The sequence below is a fragment of the Erinaceus europaeus genome, chromosome 3 (genome assembly GCF_950295315.1).
Source record: "Erinaceus europaeus chromosome 3, mEriEur2.1, whole genome shotgun sequence".
NCBI lineage: Eukaryota > Metazoa > Chordata > Mammalia > Eulipotyphla > Erinaceidae > Erinaceus > Erinaceus europaeus.
This window is the reverse complement of record NC_080164.1, coordinates 103975161-104000046: the sequence shown is the minus strand read 5'-3', so window position 1 is coordinate 104000046 and position 24886 is coordinate 103975161. Positions and strand designations below refer to the sequence as shown.

General features: G+C 39.1%; 1 protein-coding gene across 6 annotated transcripts in view; it reads left to right on the top strand.

Annotated features, from left to right (window-relative positions):
* RAP1GDS1 (Rap1 GTPase-GDP dissociation stimulator 1) overlaps positions 1-24131 on the top strand; it is a 199672-nt gene extending 175541 nt beyond the window's left edge. For 4 of the 6 annotated variants that reach the window (XM_016192391.2, XM_007532738.3, XM_016192390.2 and 1 more), the window contains 4 exons: positions 318-457; positions 8761-8887; positions 12467-12595; positions 22313-24131. In XM_016192391.2, coding sequence (XP_016047877.2) covers positions 318-457; positions 8761-8887; positions 12467-12595; positions 22313-22440 — 524 coding nt within the window. In that variant the 3' untranslated portion in view covers positions 22441-24131. The remainder of the gene's footprint in view (positions 1-317; positions 458-8760; positions 8888-12466; positions 12596-22312) is intronic. The other 2 variants (XM_060187719.1, XM_016192392.2) reach the window with 1 other exon arrangement.
* The last annotated feature ends 755 nt before the right edge of the window (positions 24132-24886 follow it).

Here is a 24886-nt window from a genome sequence, read left to right as displayed (position 1 = left end):
TTTATTTACAAATGCCAGATTTTTCTCTTTCTTGATTCCTTAGAGGATTCTTAAAAGCCTGTTGTTTGCAAGAGTAATCACGATTACTAGGCTAAACCAAAAGATTATGAATTCTGTGTTTTGGGCTAGGGAAATAGCATAAAAGTTATGCAAAAGACTCTCATACCTGAAGCTCTGAGATCTCAGGTTCAATCCCCAGCACCACCATCAGCCAGAGCTGCCTCTAAGTGGGTCTTCTTCACATGCCTCTGTGCTGGTTTCTCCAGTTGATGGTCTGTAAGTGCTGCATTCATTGTGTCTTGCCTTCCTCCTTACAGCAGAAGCTGCGCAGCAACTGGGACAGAATGTAAAGTTGGTGGAGCGTTTGGTAGAGTGGTGTGATGCCAAAGATCATGCTGGTGTGATGGGGGAGTCCAACAGGCTGCTCTCGGCCCTTATACGACACAGTAAATCAAAAGTAAGTCACAGAGGCCTAGGTTGTGGTGCATTCACTTGATGGCACATATTATAATACCCAAGGACAAGGATTCAAGCCCCTGATCTCACCTTCAGGGAGACAGCTTCACAAGTGGGAAGCAGTACTATAGGTCTCAGTGCCTCTTCTCTCTCTCTCTCTCTCTGTCTGTCTCTCTCTCTATTCCACCCCCCTCAATCTCAGTTTTTCTCTTAGAAATACAATAAATGAACAAGTTTTTTTTTTTTTTTTTTTTGCCTCCAGGGATATTGCTAGGGCTCAGTGCCTGCACTACAAATCCACTGCTCCTGGAAGCCATTTTTTCCATTTTGTTACCCTTGTTGTTATTGATATCACTGTTCTTGTTGTTGTTATAGAGAACAGAGAGAAATCATGCCTTGTGAGGGTTGTACAGAATGCTCTCCACAGAGGTTGGACCAATTTACATTCCCACCAGTAGTGCAGGAGGGTTTCTTTGTCCCCACAGCCTCTCCAGCATGTGTTGCTGCTGTCATTTTTGCTGTAAGCCATTCTCGACAGAGGTGAGGTGGTATCTCATTGTGGTCTTTGTTTGCATTTCTCTGACAACCAGTGACCTGGAGCAATTTTTCATATATTTGTTGGCCTATTGGATCTCTTCTGTAGTGAATATTCTGTTCGTATCGTCTGCCCATTTTTTGGATGAGGTATTTGCTTTTTTTGTTGCTAAGTTTGGTGAGCTCTTTATATATTTTTGTTATTAGCCTCTTGTCTGATGTGTGTCATTGGAAGATCATCTCCCATTCTCTGAGGGGTCTCTGGCTGTGCCAAAGCTTTGCATTTGATGTAGTCCCATTGGTTTGTTTCTGCTCACAGGCTATGAAGCAGGTCTGCAGGTGTCTATTTTTCTCTCCCCCTCTCTGTCTTCCCCTCCTCTCTCCATTTCTCTGTCCTATCTTAACAGTGACGACATCAACAACAATAACTACAACAACAATAAAAATAAATTAAGAAAGAAACAGAAGGATAATCTGGGATGATCTCACTCTCAAGCAGAAGTTGAAAAACAAGATCAGAAGAGAAAACACAAGTAGAACCTGAACTGAATTGGCATATTGCACCAAAGTAAAAGACTCTGGGGTGGGTGGGTGGGGAGAATACAGATCCAAGAAGGATGGCAGAGGACCTAGTGGGGGTTGAATTGTTATATGGAAAACTGGAAATGTTATGCATGTACAAACTATTGTATTTACTGTCAAATGTAAAACATTAATTCCCCAATATTAAGAAATTTAAAAAAAAGAACAGAACCATGTGGTGGCATAATAAAAGCATCAAAGGAAGAATCAAAAGACTGTTGTTTACCCCCAGCTTTGTAACTCACAACTATTCATTTTTGAAGCCATCACTACAACTCTTATGAGTTTTTGTATCAGTTCCTAAAGTTGTATAATAAATATTGCAAAAAAAAAAAAAAAAACAGCAGCCAAAAGCAATATAATCACTCATGAACCTTCAATATGAATAATATTCAAGGATAGCTCTCCATGTTATGTCTTTGCCCTGATTGACATCAGCTGGGCATGAGGTTGTCAGATACCTATAAAAGGTAATCTTGTGAAACCTCACTTATTCCCATCTTGAGAAACTCCAACAGTTTCTCTTCTAACAGCTTCTTGCATTCTTTTTAAAAAAGAATCCTCCTCACCTACTTCCTATTACAGGTTCTCTCACTCACTCCAAAGCTAACCTTATCAAGGCAAGGACTGCAAAAGCTGAATAAAGGCCAGAGACTGGCATACTTTAACGATGACTCTTAGTCACTATCAGGCCATTCCATCAGTTGGAACCCTAATCAGGGAGTCCTGAGATTCCCAAACAGACTTGATGGGCTCAAAACTCAAATCCCTCTCTCCATTGTTACTGGTTATTTCCATCAGGAACAACAAAAAAAAATAGACCCCTTTGTGTGCCCCCATAGGACCTTGCCCTCAACTTGGATCAGCAATAGAGCATGTTCCACTACCTGAGGAATTTCCTGTCTATTCCCATTTTTTGTAGTGTTTTGAGTATGAAAGGGTGTTGGATTTTGTCAAAGGCTTTCTCTGCATCTATTGAGATAATCATGATTTTTGGCCTTGCATTCCTGGGATAAATCCCACTTGATTGTGATGAACAATCTTTTTGATATGCTGCTGTATCCGGTTGGCCAAGATCTTATTTAATATTTTGGCATTGTTTTCATCAGAGATATGGGTCTGTAGTTTTCCTTTTTTGCTCTTGTCCCTATTTGCTTTTGGTATCCAGGTGATGTTGACTTCATAGAAGGTGGAAGGGAGTGTTCCTGTTTCTTCGATCTTATGGAAAAGCTTTAGAAGTATGGGTATTAACTGTTTTCTGAAGGTTTTGTAGAATTCGTTTGTGAGGCCATCTGTTCTAGGACTTTTGTTATTGGGGAGATTCCTAATAACTGTTTTAATTCCTTTGTCTGTGATTGGTGTGTTTAGGTTTTGTAGTTCTTCTTGGTTAAGTTTTGGAAGGGCATATGTTTCTAGAAATTCTTCCATTTCTTCCAGATTTTCTAGCTTAGTGGCATATAGTTCTTCATAGAAGGTTCATGTGATTTTCTGGATTTCTGTGGCGTCAGTTGTGATATCTTCTCTATCGTTTACGATTCTATTAATTTGAGTGTCCTCCCTTTTTTTTTTATTTTAGTCTGGCTAAAGGTTTGTTAATCTTGTTTAATTTTTCAAAGAAACAACATTTGGTTTCATTGATCTTTTGTATGGCTCTCTTATTTTCAATGTTGTTTATTTCTGCTCTATTGTTAGTGATTTCTGTCCTTCTGGTTGCTTTAGGGTTCCTTTGTTCCTCTTCCTCTAAGTCCTTAAGGCATGTAGTCAGGTCGTTTATTTGAGCTTTTTCTTGTTCTATAATATGTGTTTGTATGGCTATGAGTTTCCCTCTTCATACTGCTTTAGCTGTGTCCCAAATATTTTGATAGCTTGTGTCTTCATTTTCATTTGTTTCCAGGAACATTTGAATTTCTTGCTTGACTGTCTCTCTGACCCAGTGGTTCTTAAGCAGTATGTTGTTGAGTTTCCAAATTCTGTTACTTTTAGTAATTTTCTGTTTGTTGTTGAATGGTAGCTTTACTCCACTATGGTCTGAGAAGATACTTTGGATGATTTCAGTGCTCTTGAATTTGTTGATACTGTATTTGTGGCCTAACATGTGGTCTGTCCTTGAGTATATGTTTTTTTGGATTTGAAAAGAATGTGTATTCCAGTATTTTGTGGTGAAGAACTCTAAAATATCCAGGAGGTCTAATGTGTCCATCTCTTCATTTAATTCTCTAGTTTCTTTCTTGATTCTCTGCTTATTTGATCTGTTTATGTGTGAGAGTGGGGTGTTAAAGTCTCCCACTATTATTGTATTACTGTTGATGTATTTTTGTAGTTCTTTCAGTAGGTGTTTGATGTATTTAGATGTTCCCTCATTGGGTGCATAGATGTTAATAATTAAGTCTTCTTGGTTGATTGATCCTCTAATCATTATGTAATGGCCTTGCTTATCTTTTATTACTTTATTTAATTTAAAATCTATTGTGTCAGAGATGAGAATGGCTGTTACTGCCTTTTTTTGTGGTCCATTAGCCTGTATGATAGTCTTCCATCCTTTCAGTTTAAGTCTGTGTTTATCTTGTTGGGTCAGATGGGATTCTTGCAAACAGCATATGGTTGGGTTATGTTATCTGATCCATCCTCCCACTCTGTACCTTTTGATGGGTGAGTTTAAGCCATTGACATTTACTGATATTATGGATTGAATATATTGAAGTGCCATTATTTAACAACTTTTTATTTGCTCTGATATATGGCAAGTATTATAGAAGGTCTTTTAGAACCTCTTTCAGGACAGGCTTGGTGATGGTTGCCTCCTTTAACTGTTGTCTGTCTGAAAAGGTTTTGATGCCTCCATCTAGTTTGAGTGAAAGTCTAGCAGAATATATTATCCTTGGTTGAAAACCTTTTTCTTTCAGGGCTCGATAGATACATGGCCATTCTCTTCTGGCTTTTAGAGTTTGAGTGGAAAAGTCTGCTGATAGTCTTATGGGTTTTCCCATGTATGTGACATTTGTTTTTCTCTTGCAGCCTTTAGGATCCTTTCTTTATCCTTACTTCTTTTCATTGTAACTATAATGTGCCTTGGTGTCTTCAGGTATGGGTTGATTCTGTTTGGGACTGTCTGGGCCTCTTGAATCTTAATGTCCTTTTTGTTGTTTAGGAAAGGGAAGTTTTCTTCCATTATTTCCTCTAGAGTGTTTACTTCCCCTTCCTCTCTTTCTTCCTCTGGCAGGCCAGTTATACAAATGTTACTTCTTTTGAGATCATCCCATATGTCTCTGTTGTTGTTTTCAGTGTCTCTCAGTCTCTTTTTTGAGCCCTTTCACCTCTTTCTTATTTTTCTCTAGCTCATCCTCTGTCTGGGTAATTCTGTTTTCTGCTTCTGTTAGTGTTCTTTCCCTTCCCTCAGCTTCTTTCTTCAGTTCAGCTATTTCAGTTCTCTAATTACCTCGAGGTAGCTAGTATTTTCCTTGAGGGTCTCATCAGTTGTTTCCCTAATTCTGATAGCACTTTCCTCCATAGTTGTCTTCATTTCTGTGATTATTAGGCTTATTATTGCTTTCATGCTTTTCTTTTCTATGGTTCCTTCTGACTGATTTGGAGTTTCTTCTGGGCTCCTATCTTCATTCATTATAGTAGCAGGTTTTTTTTTTTTTGCTCTTGGTTTAACCAATTTTTTTATGGATGTTTTTTATTTTTGTGTTCTCTTGTTCTTCAGCTGTTGTGTTTTGAGTACAAGCCACGCTATACTAAATACCTTTGTGGCAAATGCAGCCACCAGCCTCGGAAATTACAATAGTGGCTGAAGCAAGGATTGAAGCAGTTTAACCAGTACCAGGTAGCCAAACAATGCCTCTAGTCCAAGAAAAAATAGCAGCCAAATCCAAATGAACAAGAAAGAGAAAGGAAAAAAGGGATAGCAAGAATAGACAATTATGCAAATCTACTGTCAACTGTAAATTCTCAGGGTACCAAGAGGAGAAAGGGAAGTAGAGAAGAGACACACATGAAGAGAGTCCACTCTGAGTCAGATTTTTCCCCAAAATAATTCACAAACGAGTATCAATGAATTCAGAAAGCAGAAGAAGGAGGAATGAAGAAAAGAAGACAAGAATGAGAAAAAAAATGAAAAGAAATATCAGTGAAAGGAAAGAGTTTTTTGTTTTTTGTTTTAATTAGCTAGGAAGCGGGAGAAGGGGGAGAGAGGATAGAGAAGGTAGGTAGAGTGAAAAGTTCAATGGATAGGATACCCAGTCACTTAGCAATAGAAAATACACTAAAAGTTAATTTTGGTCACCCTGAAGGGGGTTGGGGAGGGACACATGTATATATAACAGTAATAATAAAATAGAACAGAGTAAAACACCCTAACAGTCAGTCTGCAGCTTGGATGGCTCCCGATTGGCTCAGGCAGCCTGAGCAAAGATAGTCAATTGCTTAAAAAAAAAAAAAAAAAAAAAGAAGAAGAAAGAAAGAAAGAGAAAAAAAAAGAAAAGAAAAGAAAAAGTAAAAAAAAAAAAAAAACCTTTGGTAGTCTTTCCCAGGCAGGGTGAGGGTTTGATTGGTCAGATATGTTGTCACTCCAATTGTGCTTGAGGCACTTAGAAAGAAAAAAAAAAAGAGCAAAGGGAATCAGAAAGGAAAAGGATTGGAATCACACCCCTGATGAGCCAGGAATCTTGCTAAAGAAAAAGCTCAGCGGGGAGCCTGCTAGTAGCAGCTCTCCAGCCCCAGGGGTCTGGTTATAGGGTGGTGGAGAGCCATGTGCTTCAGAAATAATCAAAAAATTTTCTTTCTTTTTTTCTCTGTCTTCTAACCCAAACTGAGCTATAGTCACCTCCTTGGCACACTTAGGACCCCTTATTCACCGTCCTGCTGACAGCCAGGTATCCTACCCTTTCTTGCAGTTGTTTCTGCAGTTGTTGTCAGAGCTCATGCTAGCAGTTGCCTCCAAGTTGCCATCTTGGCTCCGCCCCCCAAGTCTTAAGAATTTCTTAGTACAACTTGCTTTATATTATTGAAGTTAACTTGGGCTATGTTGTGTTATACTTCAAATTATTTGGAAATTGTGGGAAATAGCAAAGAAAGTTTTTGTTTTTTTCATTTATTTTTCACTTATTTATGCTTATACAGTATTAGAGTATTAGGCCCTCATCAGTGGCCAATGCCACTGATCCATCTTCCCAGCAAATTTTTATTTTTGACAGAAAGATACCAAAGCATTGGCCCACCACCCATGAAGCACCCACATGGTCTGGTTTATTATTATTATTATTTAAACCCAAGTCCTCATGCTTGGTAAAGTATATAATTAATCTGTTAAATGGTTCCTGGCCCACATAATTTTTAAATATTTCATAATTAAGACTTTCCATTAAATTAGACTTAATTCAAGAATTAAACTCTAAGATGAAGACAAAAATAGAAATAAATATGATCATTTGTTTCATCTAACTTTCCTCAGATACAGTGATGCTGTTTCATTCTTTTACATATATAAGTTAATGTATATTTAACCACTTGTTAATTTATTTCTGAATACCTTTTAGTATATAGTAAGGTTGATGTCTTGATTTCTTCTCCTATTGGTTCACTGCTTCTTATAATATTCATCTATGTATATTAATTTTACAACCCCCCACTTCACTATATTTACTTTTTGTTTCTCAGAGATTTTTCTCTAGATTTTTTTTCTTTCCTTTAGGATTTTTGATATGTACTATCGTGTCATATACAAATAGTGACTTGTCTACTTCTTGTCCAATATGAATCCCTTTTATTTCTTGCCTAATTGCTATGACTAGAATTTACAAAGCTGTGTTGGAAAATACTGAGAAGAACTTCCTTATCTTGTTCCTCATCTTAAAGGAAACCATTCAGGTTTTTAACATTGGCAATTGGTTTGTTGTAAATGGTCTACAATGTTAAGTTATGTCTTTCTATCTCTGTTTCAAGAGTTTTGCCAGGCTGGGGATACATCATAATAGTTCTACAAAAGTTTTTCATGTGTGAGGCTCCAAGGGCCCAGGTTCAGTCCCCAGCACTACCAGAATCCAGAGCTGAGAAGTGCTTCGTTGTTCCTGCCCTCCCCACATCTTGCCCCCCTCTTTGCCCTCTTCCTCTCCTTCATCAAAAAAAAAAAATGAATAGAAATATATTTTTAAAAGCATTCTGTCATAAAATGGGGGTTGAACCTTGTGAAACATTTTTCACTACAATTATTGATGTAACATGTAGATTTTTCTTTTAAAAATATTATATTTATTTTTGATAGAGACAGAGAGAAATCAAGAGAGGAGGAGGAGATAGAGAGGAAGAGAAAAAGAGAGACATCTGCAGCACTGCTTCACTGCCATGAAGTTTCTCTCCCCCAATCATGACAGGTGTGAAGTGAGAGCTTGAACTCAGGCCTTTGTACACCATGATATGTGCACTTAATCAGGTATGCCACCACCTGGTCCCAGAACTATGCTATTTATTTTTTTTTCAACTTCTGCTGATGTTGGTTTGTTGAATTTATTTGGGTATATTGAACTATCCTTGAATACATGGGATAAACCTGAGTTGATCATGATGTACAGTAATTTTCATTTAATGTATTTGGTTTGCTAAGGTTTTGTTTAAGATCTTAGCATGTGTATCAAGGGGTAAAAGCAACCCCTCCATTTCCCAACTTTATCCAGAACATCTAGAGAATGACTACCTAGTGCTATAATAAAAATCTAAAAAGACTTTTTTCTTTTTGAGGAGTTAATGGTTTACAGTCAGCAGTAAAATAAAATACAATAGTCTGTACATGCTACGTGTCTAGTCTTTCACCAAAGTGCAATACACCAACTCCAGTCCAAGTTCTGCTTTGTTTTCGCTTCTGTTCTTATTTTTCAACTTTTGGTGCACCTCTGAAAAAATAATATTAAGAGCTATGGTGGTGCTTTTATTTCTTGAGTATCTTCTGTAATTAAATTCCTTGATTGCACTGCAAAGGTTTTCTTTTATTTAGGAAATTTTAATTGTCACTATTTTAGAATTTATTTAAAGCTGAAAAGCTTTCTCCTTTATGTGGAAAAATAATTATGGTTAAATGTGATGATTTTGAGAGGACACTGTCAGAAAAATCACTCAAATTAGTGATTATGTGACTGATTATAATGTCACCTACATTGACAACTATGGTTTATAATTATTGCTTATTTGTTATAGGATGTAATTAAAACCATTGTACAAAGTGGTGGTATCAAGCACCTAGTTACCATGGCAACTAGTGAACATGTAATAATGCAGAATGAAGCCCTTGTTGCTCTAGCACTAATCACAGCTTTAGAATTGGGTGAGTATCCAAGTGACAAAACTTAATTTTTTTTTTGTTTGCTTTTGTTTTTGCCCGTTTTTACCTTAGATAAAGTTATCTAGTGAAATAGAAGTCATTCTCTCTCTCTCTCTCTCTCCATATATCTGAGGATGTGGAAAATTATATTCTACATATTATCACCACAGGCATCCACTTTAATTGTGCTTTTAGCAGCATTTTTAGTGCAGTGCCTTAAGGTTGCTTTAATGGTTTATTCTCAAATTGTGGACACTTCGATAATACAGAAAAAATTAACAGTCCCTTTTTTGTGGAGAAACCAAATAACATTTAGAAAACATCAAATATATTGTTTGCTAGCGTCCCAGAGACTAGGACTAATTTTCCATTTCTCCTATTGTTCCAGTTAATCTTTTCTTCCTTTCTTCCTTCCCTCCTTCCTCTCTCTCTCTTTCTTTCTTTTTTTTCCCTCTTTTCCTTTCTTTCTGTTTTATTTTATTTTATTTTATTTTTTCCTCCAGGGTTATTGCTGGGCTCGGTGCTTGCACCATGAATCCACCGCTCCTGGAGGCCATTTTTCCCCCTTTTTGTTGCCCTAGTTGTTGCAGCCTCGTTGTGGTTATTATTGCCATTGTTGACGTTGCTTTGTCGTTAGATAGGGCAGAGAGAAATGGAGAGAGGAGGGGAAGACAGAGAGAGGGGAGAGAAAGATAGACACCTGCAGACCTGCTTCACTGCCCGTGAAGCGACTCCCCTGCAGGTGGGGAGCCGGGGGCTCGAGCCAGGATCCTTACGCGGGTCCCTGCGCTTTGCGCCACGTGCGCTTAACCCACTGCGCCACCGACCAACTCCCCTTTCTGTTTTATTTTTAAGTGGACTGAAGCAGTACAGTTGGACCCACAAAACGGCTTAGTTGATAGTGATGTGTGTGACCTAGGCTGAAGTCTGGCCCCCACTACATTGGCTATGGTTGGCCTATCTCTCTCACCCTCACACTCCATTTCTCTCTTTCTCCATCTGTCTCTTTCAACCTGCCTGTCTCTGTGGGGTGGTGGGGGGAGTATGAGTTAGATGGGGCTGGAAGATGGCTGGCTCACTTGGTATAGACCCTGGCCACCACCTAGGAGCACTGCGCACAGGCAAAGCTTCACAAGCAGTGAAGCAGTGCTGTGGTGTCTCTCCTCCTTTCTATCTTTCCTCCCTCCTCTCTTCCTCTATGCCTTCCACATTTTATCTGAGGGGATAAAAGTCCACTGAGAGGGAGTCAGGCAGTAGCGCAGTGGCAAACGCTAGAAGAAGAAGTAGCGCAGTGGGTTAAGTGCAGGTGCTGCAAAGCGCAAGGACCTGTGTAAGGATCCTGGTTCAAGCCCCCAGCTCCCCACCTGATGGGGAGTCGCTTCACAAGTGGTGAAGCAGGTCTGCAGATGTCTTATCTTTCTCTCCCCTTCTGTCTTCCCCTCCTCTCTCCATTTTTCTCCTGTCCACCAATGACGACAACAATAAAACAACAATGGCAACAAAAGGGAATAAATAAATAAATATTTTTTTAAAAAGTCCACTGGGAGCAGTGAAATTATGAACACATAAACCCTTTGTGAAACTGTGCCATTTAGGAGGAGAAAAAGAAAACCTACAGTGAGTTGAGACAAGCATATTAAATGAGATGGATGCAATCGTATTAACCACAAAGCGAAGTATGGAGCAGAGACTCATGGAAATAAAATGTGATTAAACTGAAAGAATCACTATGGAAAAGCATCCACATGAAACAACAAATTTAAAAAATGAAACAAGAAATAGTGAAGTAAGACAACAGATGAGATGGACTTAAACAATATAGTCAGAAACTTTTTATCCCAAAAGAAATTATAAACATTCTTCTCCCATGCACAATGGAATATTTTAAGTATTGTTGGGAAACAAAAAAATGATCTTAATAAATGTGTAAAAATAGAAATCCTAAGTAGCATCGTTCCTCATCATAGTAGTATATAGCTAGAATTCACCACAAAAAGAAAATGGGGAAGATCTGAAATATGTTTACACTAAATAGTATATGACTTAATATTTATTTAGTTGAATGAAGGAATCAAATAGAAGTAACAAAATTATCTGGAGAACAGCAAAAACAGAGATGTGCTACTAAATCCTATGAGATGCAGCAAAAGTGATATTGAAAGTCAGGGGCACAGTAGATAAAAGTGATATTGAAAGTCAGGTGGCGCAGTGGATAAATCCTTGAACTCTCAAGCATGAAGACAGGTGTCCATGAAGTTGTGGAGAAAAAAGGACTCTGCTACACTTCTGCTGGGAATGCAAGCTGGTGCAGCTCCTTTGGAAGACTGTATAGAGAGTCCCTAAACAAATAAAAATAGGATTACCTTGTAATCCAATGATACCACTTTTAAGCATTTATCCAAAAGACACTTAAACACTAAGTAGAAGGGACATAGATACATTATTCACAATAGCCAAAGAGTGGAAGCAGCCTAAATGCCCATCAACAGATGACTGGATAAAGAAGTTATGGGATATATATTCCATGGCATACTACTATGCCTTCAAAAAAGATGATACTGTGTCATTTGGGATAAAGTGAATAGTAGAGGTGATTATGCTTAGTGAAATTAGTAAAAAGATGAAAGGCAACTACTGGATTTCACTCTATATAGAATCTAGAGAACTGATAGACATGAACTTGCAAAAAAAATAATAAACAAGGGAACTGTTCCTAGGACTTGCGAGAACTCTGGTGGTTCTCTTTGGGAGATAGGTGGGTAGGTGGGAACACAGAACTTTGGTGGTAGGTGTGGTATGGAACTATACCTTGATATCTTATAATCTTGGAACCTACTAATAATCATAAATAAAAAATGAAAAAAGTACAGTTGCTATCAGTGTTCCTATACAGAATTTTCTGTAAGTGTAATATTTAATTTTGTGAATAAGTGCTTATGAATACAATTATTGCTCTGTAAGATAGCCATATTTAACTTTTGAAAATTATTGAGCACTGTAAATAATTTAGCTTTGTCTGTTCCTCACAGATCCTTGATGCTGTGTTATTGTATTTATTTATTTAGCGATCAAAATGCTCCATATTAAGCAGAATGCTTATATTAAGCAGAATGTTTTAATGTTAAATTCTATGCTTAAACTCCTGAAATGTCTACTGAAGTTTATGTCTGAATTTAACATTGGTCTTCTGGGTCATTATCAAGTAATAGTCCCTTTCAGAACATTTTACATGGGCAATTTCAAGATAGAGAAATGGTGGGGTTGGGGGTGGGGGCAGGCAGTGGTGTACCAGATTAAGCACATGGTACTAAGCACAAGGATCCCAGTTCAAACCCCTTGAACCCCACCTGAAGGGGGGTTGTTTCACAGGTGTCTATCTCTCTTCCCATCATCTTTCAAATAAAATCTGTCCTGTCAAATAAAATTTTAAAAAAAAATGACCTCCAGGAGTAGTGGATGCATAGTGCCAGCAATGAGCCCCATCAGTAATCCTGGAAAAAAAAAAATGGAGAAATGGTGGGTAGCCAAATTGTGTAGCGTTCAGACTGATAGATATAACTGGTACTTTGTTTTATGTTCTAGGTACTGCTGAGAAAGATCTAGAAAGTGCTAAACTTGTACAGATTTTACATAGACTGCTCGCAGATGAGAGAAGTGCTCCTGAAATCAAATATAATTCCATGGTCCTGATATGTGCTGTTATGGGTTCTGGTATGTATTCCTACTGTAACTTGATGTCCCTCAACATGTGCTTAACTTTAATGTTAAATATCATGTAACAGTAAAGATTGACTCTGGTCTTAAAAAATTAGTTTAGGGACCATGAGGAAGCACAGTTGGTAGATTATACATGTTGCCATGCACAAGGAACGAGGCTCAAGAACCTGATCTCCATCTGCCAGGAGGAAGTTTCACAAGTAGTAAAGCAGAGTTCGAGATATTTTTCTTTCTTCTCTCTCTTTTTTATCTCCCCATTTCTTTTCAGTTTCTCACTGTCTCTATCAAAAAAAAAAAAAAAAGTAAATAAGGGGGTCGGGCGGTGGCGCAGTGGGTTAAGCGCATGTGGCGCAAAGCGCAAGGACCGGAGGAAGGATCCCAGTTCGAGCCCCTGGCTCCCCACCTGCAGGGGAGTCACTTCACAGGCGGTGAAGCAGGTCTGCAGGTGTTTATCTTTCTCTCCCCCTCTCTGTCTTTCCCACCTCTCTCCATTTCTTTCTGTCCTATCCAACAACGAACAACATCAACAATGGCAACAATAATAGCCACAACAAGGGCAACAAAAGGGGGGAAAAATGGCCTCCAGGAGCAGTGGATTCATGGTGCAGGCACTGAGCCCAGCAATAACCCTGGAGGAAAAAAAAAAAAAAGCAAATGAATAAAATAATTTAAAAAGAAATTAGTGTACAGTGGCTATAAGATTACTTTTGCAGTGAAAATATTCTCAGTAAATCTTACTGTATAACTAGAGTATCCTATGATCAATCAATAGATAGAAATCAGTGTTAAAATATACATAAACCTTTATGTTTTATTATTTTTAATGTTTTTCTTTTATTTATTATTGGATAGAGACTGAGAAGGGAGGGGCGGGAGAGATACCCAGCCTTTGCCTGATGCAGTCCAGGAGGCCGAGCCCCTGGACTAAATTACCAAGTTTTGAAGGTATGAGAGAGACAGAGAGAAACCTGCAGTACTACTTCACCACTTGTGAAGCAAACACTGCAGGTGGGGACCAGGAACTTGGACCAGAGTCCTTGCGCATTTGTAATGTATGTGTTTAACCAGGTGTGCCACTGGCTAGCCCCCACCTCTAAATTTCAAGTAACCCTGGAGTTACATTCTTTTTTTTTAAATTTTTTTATTATCTTTATTTACTTACTAGATAGACACAGCCAGAAATTGAGAGGGAAGGGGGTGATAGAGAGGGCGAGAGACAGAGAGATACCTGCAGCACTACTTTACCACTTTGGAAGTTTTCCCCTTCCAGATGGGAACCAGAGGCTTGATCCTGGATCCTTGTGCACTGTAACATGTACACTCAACCAGATGTGCTACTACCCAGCCCCCTGAAGTTACATTCTATATAGAGAGAAAACTCTGATTTGTATATTAGGATATTAGCTGAGGAGTTTAAGAAATCATGGATTACCACTGATTATGTTCCATGGACACTTGAAAAAAAAATGTTGATTCTTTTATTGTATGGAGAACTGTATAAATATCAGACCCTTTTTGGTCAGTATTGGTGTTTTCTGTATTGCTGCTTCTGACTAACAGCTAATTAGTTCTGATCATTGCTAACTAAGAAAGGGATTCTGAGGTCTTCACCTAAATTGTAGATTTATCTGTTTCTCCTTTAATGACTGCCCCGTCCTTCTCCATCTATTGACAGCCCTCTTAATAGGGACATAGGATTATTATACCTTCTTCATATACTGGCATTGCCATCAGTATGTTCCACTTATAAACTCTTTGCTCTAAAGTATACTTCACCTGATGTTAACATACCTACTCTTATATTCCTTTTTTAAAATGCTTTAATAATAATTAACAAGATTGTAAGGTAACGGGTACAATTCCATATAATTTCCATGATCAGAATTCTATACCCCACCCCCTCCATTGGAAGCTTTCCTGTTCTTTATCCCTCTGGGAGTATGGACCATAATTGTTTATGGGCTGCAGAAGGTTGGGCTTCTGAAATTACTTCTCCACTAAACATAGACACTGGCAGGTGGATTCGTACTCTTAGCTTGTTTCTATCTTTCCCTAGTGGGGTAGAGCTCTGGAAAGGCGAAGTTCCAGGACACATTGGTGAGATCATCTACCCAGGAAAGTCAGGATGGTTTCATGGTAGCATCTGAAGCTTGGTGGCTGAAAAGGAGTAAGATGAAACAGGACAATTTTTTTTAATAATCAGGAACCTAAAAGTAAGAATAGAGCAGGTAGAACTGGGGGGGGGGGGGGGGTCTTTGTGTAGGAAAAAGCTAAGAGCCTATTTTAGGTATATTCCAGAGAGTCCATGTCATTAGTAGTTTTTGCCTGAGACCTGCTAACATGCAGGTGGGATAAAAGTATTGTCTGGGGGCAGGCGGTAGTGCACATGGCACAAAGCTCAAGGACCAGTTTAAGGATCCCAGTTGGAGCCCCTGGCTCCCCACCTGCAGGGGGTCACTTCACGGGTAGTGAAGCACATCTGAGGTGTCTGTCTTTCACCCTCTCTGTCTTCCCCTCCTCTCTCTCAATTTCTCTGTCCTACCCAACAATAACAACAGCAATAGCAACAATAACAAGGGCAACAAAATGGGAAAAATGGCCTCCAGGAGCAATGGATTCATATTGCAAGCACCGAGCCCCAGCAATAATCCTGGATGCAAAAAAAAATAAATAAAACTAAAATAAAATGATAAAAGTTTCTTAATTTAAAAAAGTATTGTATGGAACAACAATGATAGAGACCCAAAGGGAGGCTGGAACAACATACTCTGCCACTCGAGGAAGACAGGTCCTGAAATGAGTGCAGTTTAGAATGTTCCTAGCTATGACTTGGAATGTGAATTCAGACTGACATAGATGCAGAAATTACATAGGTCAGATCGATGGGGTTTACAGTTAACGATAATTATATACTTTTATATACTTTTCCCAGATTTGAGAGCTACTCTTATCCCTGATCCTTATATCATCTCCTCAGACAATAACTTTAGCCCATCTGCATTGTTAGCTATCGGGCTCAAGCAAGAATTAGTAAAATCAGGGGCCGGGTGGTAGCACAGCGGGTTAAGCGTTCATGGTGCAGAGCACATGGACCAGCATAAGGAACCCGGTTCGCCGACTTCCCACCTACAGGGGGGTCGCGTCACAGGTGGTGAAGCAAGTCTACAGGTGTCTCTCTTTTCCTCCCCCTCTTTGTCTTCCCCTCCTCTCTCCATTTCTCTCTGTCTTACCTAACAACGACAGCAATAACAAAAAATAACAACAACGATAAACAACAAAGGCAACAAAAGGGAAAAATAGCCTCCAAGAGCAGAGTGGATGCATAGTGTAGGCACTGAGCACCAGCAGTAACCCTTGAGACAAAAAAAAAAAAAAATCAGTAAAGTCATAGACCCCTTAGAATATACCTAAAATAGACTTCCTACCTTTTTCCAAAATGGAGACCCCAAATCTCATATGCTATTCTTACCTTTAGATTCCTGATTATTAAATAATTTGTTCTACTTTCTATTGTAATGCTTTCAGCCACCAAGTTATAGGCACCAACCTGACTTCCTTGGTCGGATGATCTCACAAATGAGTCCTGGGACCCCACCTCTCCAGAACCCTGCCCCACTAGGGGAAGATAGAAACAGACTGGAAGTACGGATCAACCTGCCAACACTCATGTTGAGTGGAGAAGCAATTACAGAAGCCAGACCTTCCACCGTCTGCACCCCATAATGATCCTGAGTCTATACTTCTAGAGGGATAAAGAATAGGAAAGCTTCCAATGGAGTGAATGAGATACAGAACTCTAGTGGTGGGAACTGTGTGGAATTGTGTCATTCTTATCCTGCAGGTTTGTCAATAATTATTAAATCAATATATTTTTTTAAGTGTTGTCTGGGAAGATGGTGTCAGAGTTGAGAATAGGACTATTAAGCTGGATTAGGGCAGAAAAGTAGCTTCCAACTATGAAGGAAGTATATAAATACAATTAACTGTAAATCTCATTGATCTGACCTAAGGCCCATATCTATTCATATTTACACAGGAGCCTATGTAAGCTTTGTATCCCTAGCAGTCTGAGCTCACCTCCACTCATTGGGCTCAGTGCCAGCACTACAAATCCAGTGCTCCTGGTGACTTTTTTTTTTCATTTGATAGAACAGAGAGAAATTGAGAAGGAGGGGGATATAGAAAGAGAGATACCTGCAGAACTATTTCACCAGTTGTGAAGCTGACCTGCTACAGGTGTAAAATGGGGCTCAAACACAGATCCTTGTGTATATCCTTGTACATAGTACTTACTGTGTGCACCTAACTGTGCCACTGCTTGTCCCCCTCTTGCATTTCTTTGAATAGTTGTCCCAGGGTTTTTTCTCTCACTTTTTTAAAAAATTGTTTATTTATAAAAAGGAAACATTGATAAAACCATATGATAAGAGGGGTACAACTCCACACAATTCCCACCACCAGAACTCCGTATCCCATCCCCTCCCTTGATAGCTTTCCTATTCTTTAACCGTCTGGGAGTATGGACCCAGGGTCATTGTGGGATGCAGAAGGTGGAAGGTCTGGCTTCTGTAGTTGCTTCCCCGCTGAACATGGGCATTGACAGGTCGATCCATATTCCCAGCCTACCTCTCTCTTTCCCTAATGGGGCGGGGTTCTGGGGAATCAGAGCTCCAGGAAACATTGGTGGGGTTATCTGTCCAAGGAAGTCTGGTTGGCATCATGGTAGCATCTGGAACCTGGAGGCTGAAAAGAGAGTTAACATCTAAAGCAAAACAAGTTGTTGACTAATCATGAACCTAAAGGCTGGAGTAGTGCAGATGAAGGGGTATGGGGTCTCTGTTCTGTAGGTAGCTAGTAGGCATATTTTAGTTATATTCCAAAGGCCCTGTTTTTCCCCCCTGAGCCTGAAATCTGATATGCAGGTAGATCCTAGTTATTGTCTGGGGATATGATGTCATGGCTAGAAAAAAACCAGAAAGCTGGATCAGGGAAGAGAGTAGCTCCTTAATATGGGAAAGGGGTATAAATATTGTTGACTGTAAACTCCATCGATTTGATCTGATCTGGGGCCCATATTCAGCTCACTCTTTTAGTTTCATCCTACTGTATTTGTTATATTTGAAGCATAAGTTCTTTATCATTTATAAAATGGAAATATTGACAAGACCATAGGATAAGAGGGGTACAATTCCACTCATTTCCCACCACCAGAACTCCTTATCCCCTCCACTCCTTTGAAAGCTTCCCTATTCATTTTTTTTCTTTTATTTATTTATTATTAGATAGTGACAGAGAGAAATTGAGAAGGGGGAGGAGGAGGTACAGAGGGAAAGGGACAGAGACACACCTGCATACCTGCACACCTGCTCCACCACTTGTGGAGCTTTCCTCCTGCAGGTGGGGACCAGAGGCTTGAATTAGGGTCCTTGAACACTGTATTGTGAACACTTAACCAGATGCTCTACCACCTAGCCTCCCCCACCATGTCTTCCTTCCTTTCTTTCTTTATTTCTTCCTTTCTTTTTTTAAATTTATTTATTTATAAAATGGAAACACTGACAAGACCATAGGATAAGAGGGGTACAATTCCTACCACCAGAGCTCCATCTCCCATCCCATCCCGATAGCTTTCCTATTCTTTAACCCTGTGGGAGTATGAACCCAGGGTCATTGTGGGGGGCAGAAGGTGGAATGTCTGGCTTCTGCAATTGCTTCCCCACTGAACATAGGCATTGGCAGGTCGATCCATACTCCCAGCCTCTCTCTCTTTCTCTTTCCCTAGTGGGGTGGGGTTCTGGGAAAGCAGGGCTCCAGGACATGTTGGTGAGGTCCCTGCCCAGGGAAGTCCAGTTGGCATCATGTTAGCATCTGAAACTTGGTGTCTGAAAAAACAGTTAACATATAAAGCCAAACAAATTGTTGGCTAATCATGAACCTAAAGGCTATACTATTGCAGATGAAGATTTGCGATCTCGTTTTGTAGGTAGATAGTACGCCTGTTTTATTTATATTCCAAAGAGCCCATGACTACTAGTTTTTTGGTTTGGGTTTTTTTTATTATTATTATTGTTTTGGGGGGAGGTTTAGCCTGACATCTGATATACAAGTGGACCCAAGTTATTGTCTGGAGAAATAATGTCATGGCTAGGAAAGGGGCTAGAAAACTGGATAAGGGAAGAGAGTAGCTCCCAGATATGGGAAAGGTGTATAAATATTGTTGACTATAAAACCCATCGATTTGATCTGATCTGGGATCATATTCAGCATAGGAGCCTATGTGACCTCTGTATCCCTTTATATCTGATTTCATATTCTGTGGTCATGAGTAAGAACTTTCCAAGCTGCCCCAGTTTCAGACCCATCTTCCTCAGGTGGAAGATAGAGTATGTTGTACAGCCTTTCTTCAGGGGATGGAATGTTCTCTACCATTGTTGATCCACGTTGAGGGCAAGGTCCTATGAGGAACCACAAAAGGGTCTATTGTGTTGTTCCTGATAGAGATGACCAGTAACAATGGAGAGAGGGATTTATTTGAGGTCTAGGCCCATCATGTCTGTTTGGGAATTTCAGGACTCCCCAACTAGGGCCCCAGCTGATGGGGTCGCCTGGTGGTGACTAAAGAGTCATCATTAAAGTATGCCAGTCTCTTGCCCTTATTCAGCTTTTGCAGTCCTTACTTTGGTAAGGTTAGCTTTTGAGTGAATGGGGGAAGTGTAATAGGAAGTAGATGAGGAGGGTATCTAAGTCTAAGTAGACATTATTTCATTATGAACTTTATGGTGTCTTTTTATGTCTTTCTACTTGCTTTCTGCATATACTGACTCACTGCAGACTATTGTGCACTTTTGCTTTCAGGTATATATTTTGCTCTAATTTATGGATACATGTGAACATATGCCCTATCTCATAGGACCTAGTCTATGGGACCTGGTCTATGGGACTTTGTTAGGAAGTGAACCACCTGAAATGAAATACAAGAAGCCTATGAGTAATGAGGCTGAAAGGTTGACATTCCACTCCTGATGTCTCTGGACACAGGCTGGAGTGAAGAGTGCCAGAATGCCATGCTTGTACGCATTGCATTGATTAGGCTGGGATCAGCAGATGCAATATCATTTGGCATGAATTGAGAGAAACATACCCCAAGGACTCCATAACACCCAACCAAAAAGATATGTGTACACTCTACAAATATCTTGCCTTTTTTTTCTGGCCTTTAAATATGTTAATATTATGGAGTTTCACTTGTAGGTGATTCTTTGTTTTTCTCCTGTTGTCCTCGGGATCTTTTTCCTTCATTTTTTTTTTATTATTACTAATGAGAGAGAGAGAGAGACCGAGACCCCCCCCCACTGGAACACTACTCAGCTCTGGCATTTGGTGGTGCTGGAAATTGAGCCTGCACCTCCAAGTCTCAGCCATGAAAGTCTTATGCATGAGATTATGCTGTCTCCCCAGCCCAGGGTCTTTTCTTTATCTTTAATTATTATCATTTTAAATATAGTATGTTGTGACATATGTGTATTTGGGTTTATTTTGGCATTCTTTATGCTTCCTGAATTTTTATATCGTCCTCTTTAATCAATTGAGGGAAGTTCTCAATTATTGTCTCATCTAGTCCCTCTCCTTTCTCTTTTACTAGGACATGTGATATGTTTGTTGCTCCTTTTAATGTTCCTTAAATATTTAATGTTTTAATTGTCCTTTGTTCTCTTTTCTTCCTTTCCCTATTTTTCCTTGTGTTTTCTGCCTCATCCTCAAGCTTACTTATTTGTTATTCAGCCTGTTACCCATTTGTTTTTGTTAGCTCAGCTATTGTGGCCTCCGGTTTAGCTACTCTGGCCTTTAGTGCATCTACTGCAGCCTTCAGTTCTTTGTTTTCTGTTTTTATTTGTCTTTTGGATTCATTCATTATTTCTGTATTCTTAGGTTTCCCATAATTTTCTTCATTTCTCTCAAGTGCATTGAGGGTGATGTAATGAAGTTTTAGGTGGGGTTTTTTTGGACAGGATGGCCCTTAGTTTGTGTGTTTTGGGAATTTTCTCAGAGATTTTTGTCATGGCCTCTTGGTGAAAGTGGTAAAGGTGTTTTCCTCTGTCATGCCATTATGATTTGTTGTTTTCAGTGTTTTGTCTTGGGAATTGTTCCTGAACTGCTAGACCTTAGCAGGGGCAGATTCTCTTAGGGATAGGCTGTCCTCTGCTGGGATGGTTTGCTTTGGTGGAGGAGCTGTTGTGATTAGCTGAGATGGGTCCTGTTCACCTAACACTGTGACCAAAAAGAGGTGCAGATGGACTCTGGGCCACCTGGAATGTTTGTGGGATGCCTTGTTTCTTTATACTCTGCATATGAATGAAATTAAACTGAAAAGTGGAATCAGGGCTGGGTGGTGGCGCACCTGGTTGAGCGCCCATGTTACAGTGCACAGGACCCAGGTTCAAGCCCCTGGTTCCCACCTGCAGGGGGAGAGCTTCACAAGTGGTGAAGCAGGGCTGCAGGTATCTCTCTGTCTCCCTATCTCCCCCTTCCTGTCAATTTCTGGCTGTCTCTATCCAAAAACCAAATAAAGATTTAAAAAAAAGAAAACATTAAGAAGTGGAATTGATTAATATTATAATTCATATAATAATTATATAATCTTAGTAGATCCTCTATACTATGTTTTACTATAACTGTACCAATTAAAATCCTACCAACAGTTGTGTGGGGGCTCCTTTTTCTCCAATACCTTCACCAACACTGGTTTTTTTCAGTCTTTATTTATATAGCCTGTCATCTCAATAATAAGGAATATTTTTTCTTCTGCCCATTGGCCATCTCTGAATAGTTTCTGTCCATATCCTCTGTCCATTTTTTTATCCAAAAGGTTTATCTTTGTTGTACTGTTAATTTCTTTGAATATTTTGCATATTAATCTCTTCTCAAATGGGGAAGTTAATGTTTTGTGCCTTTTCACGCTACAGAAGTTTTTTTTAATTTGATGTAGTCCTGTTGGTTTTTTCTTACTTATTTTGCCCTTGCTACTGGAGTGAAAAACCTCAACATATCGCAAGAGCTGTTTAGAGACTTTCTTTACATACTTTTTTTTGCATATTAACTATTCATGTATGTATGGATTTATTTCTGGACTCTCAGTTATGTCCCATTGATCTGCATGCCTTTTTATTCCAGAGCCATGCTGCTTTGATTACTCATGTTTTATTAATATAGTTTGAAGTTGGGGTTGAGGTGATTAGAGACCATTTTAATTCTCTTTTTTTTTCTTAGAATTGCTTTGACTATCTAGGATTTATTTTAGTTTTCCCTATAAATTTCAGCATTTCTTGTTCTACTTGTGAAGAAAATGCATTTTGAGTTTTGATAGGAATTACAGTGAATCTGTATATTGTTTTGCAAAAATTGACCATTTTGACAATATTTACACTTCCAGTCTATGAGCATGTAGTATTGTTATCTTTCTAGTCATTTGTGTTTCAAATGCAAATGGTTAATTTACTTGCAGGCCCATCATACATCTGGGCAGAAAGTAAGTCCTGGATCTTCCACTCCACCATCTTGGAACTACCTCCTTAGTTAGGTTTAAATTAACATCCTGTAGAAAACAGTTATAACTTGGTCTCATCTTAGTAAATATTTGGATATTTTTTTTTTGTAGTAAGAGTAGAACTACCTAATAGAAGAATATCTGTTATTTTGTCTTATGTCTTTCAGAATCCCTATACAAGGAAATACAGGATTTGGCTTTCATAGATGTTGTTTCCAAACTCCGAAGTCATGAGAACAAAAGTGTAGCACAGCAGGCATCTCTCACAGAGCAGAGACTCACTGTGGAGAGCTGAGACCTGCGCTCCTGATCCACATCATCCCATCTCTGATCTCCTTTTGCCTCCACCCAGCTGTCTCTTCTGCTTTCTTCTCTGCCGTCCACCTGCTCATGCATGTGATACTCCAGTACCAAGAACTGGTGTACCTCCCCACTAAGGTTTCTAAACCCATAGTTAATGTGAACATGAGTTTGTCAGAAACAGGTTTCCATCCCTAACTGTTCTCCTGTATTCCTGATGCCTAAGCTACATTAAGTAGAATGTGCATGTTTTAGTCCTATGATGATGTAAACTTGGCACTACATAATGACTTCATTTCTTACAGTTGGTAAATGGTATAATAATGTGCTGGTAACTTAAAAACAAACAAGAATGCAGCAGAATCTGTCTAGATTACTAAATATGGAATTGAATAGTTAAAAATTGAAAAGCTCCATTTTATTTTACCATTTTACTTTTTTATTTCATTTGCTGTTTTACACAGTGACACAAATACTGTTTATTTATCTAGTCTTGCTAATATCAGACCCATGGTCCTGAGGATAAAGCAGAATCACTGCATTCTCTTTATCCTGTAGTTTCTATTTCCTGATCACGCAGATTCTTGAAACATTCTCAAACCTGACAAGAATTCTCAGGGTTTATTTTATTTTATATTTATTTGGCTATATTCAGTAACTTGATATTGAAAAGTCTTATAGTTTTTCAGCATGATAAAAGAGGTTTAAGAATCTTTATTATATTAGTACATCTTGGGTTTTGCCTCATTGATTGGATTGATACACATACAGTTCACCTCAGCATTTCTTCCATTAACAATCAGCATTGCCCAGTGTATGACATTTGTGTTCATCTGGGGAAACTGAGTATAACTCATTAGAGATGGACTTTGTTCTTGTTCATTTAGCTTGAAAGTGACAAATTTCATCTGTCATAGTTCTTTTAGATTTTATATTTATAGGAACTAACAGGACTTAGCAAAAAAAAAAAAAAAACGGGGGAGAAAAGAAGATTAAGAAATAAGTTTATCTAAAGAAAGGAAAGTTACAAAAGCCATAGTTTACTGTCCAGTTAATTCTGCAAATGGCCTCATACCAATAGCTGTTAGAGTTTCCTACCTCCACTTTCCATCAAGAACTGCAGGGGATATTCAAGGCTATGTGGAGAAGTGACTACACCAAGACTCAAGATATTACCCCTTGGGCAAAGTACAGTGCACTTTTCACTGCCACTGCCATCTTCAAATCAATTTTTAGAACTTTAAAAACAACCTTTGTAAATTAATAAGAACATCCCTCTGACACAACTACCTTCTCCCTTTGCCCAAGTTTGACAAATGCTAGATGGCCAAGTAAAATGAGCTCTGATAAAAGAGAGCAGCAGGACAGAACAGGCTGCCACAAGAGAAACTGTGTGACTCCACAGGGCTTCTGGGTTGGACTTATGTCTTGGAAGTCACTATGATTCTAGAAAGTCAAACTTCCCTTGGAGGTAAAGAACATTAGTGGTTCCCTGTGACATCAAAGAAAGGTGCTATTGTGGAGAGTGCTTGTATTACACTCACTGTAAGAATGCTCTTGTTTAGTGTCTCCTCCCAGACTGGAGAGTAGACTATATTTTATTACAGTTTTGAAAGACATCTGTAATGTTGCTTAACAGGCTATCCATACTGATAATAAATTATAAAATAGTATATTAAATTGTAATGGTATCATGTGGTTGCTTTATTGGTTTCTTGTTTCCAGCTCCCAGAACAATGCCTTCTCCTTACTGGTGCTCAGCTGGTATTTCCTGAGTGAACTACTCCTTCCATGAAACTTCTACCCAGCATGAATATTCATCAGTTTCTTGGGGGCTTAATGGTTTACAGTATAGCTGTTGACATATGGGTACAATCTGTCATCCCCTGTGATCGGTTTGCAAAGCATTCTCACCCCCAACTTGCCCACCATCTTGCACCAGGACCCCAAAACCCTTCACCTCAATCCCCCCCAAGTTCCCTCCCTGCCCTTCTTCCCCTGAGTCCTTTGCTTTGGTGCAATTTGCCAAACCCAGTCCAGGTTTTACTTTGTATTTCCCCATTAAGTTCCACTAAAAGTAAGACCAGCCCATATCCATCATTTTCTTTCTGGCTTAACATGAATTCTTCAAGCTCCATCCAAGATGAGGTGAAGGAGGTGACTTCATTTTTAATAGCTGAGTAGTATCAGATTTTTTAAAATATTTTTTGATTATACCTATTGAAAAGTAACATAGAAAACTGTATAAACCAGGCAGTGGTGCACCCAGTTTAAAACACAAGTTACCATGTGCAAGGACCCAGGTTCAAGCCTCCAGTCCCCACTTGTGGGGGCGTGGAGGAGAGCTTCACAAGTGGTGAAGCAGCACTGCAAGTGTCTCTCTTTTCCCTTCTCTATCTCCCCTTCTCTCAATTTCTTTCTATCCTATCAAGTAAAAGAAA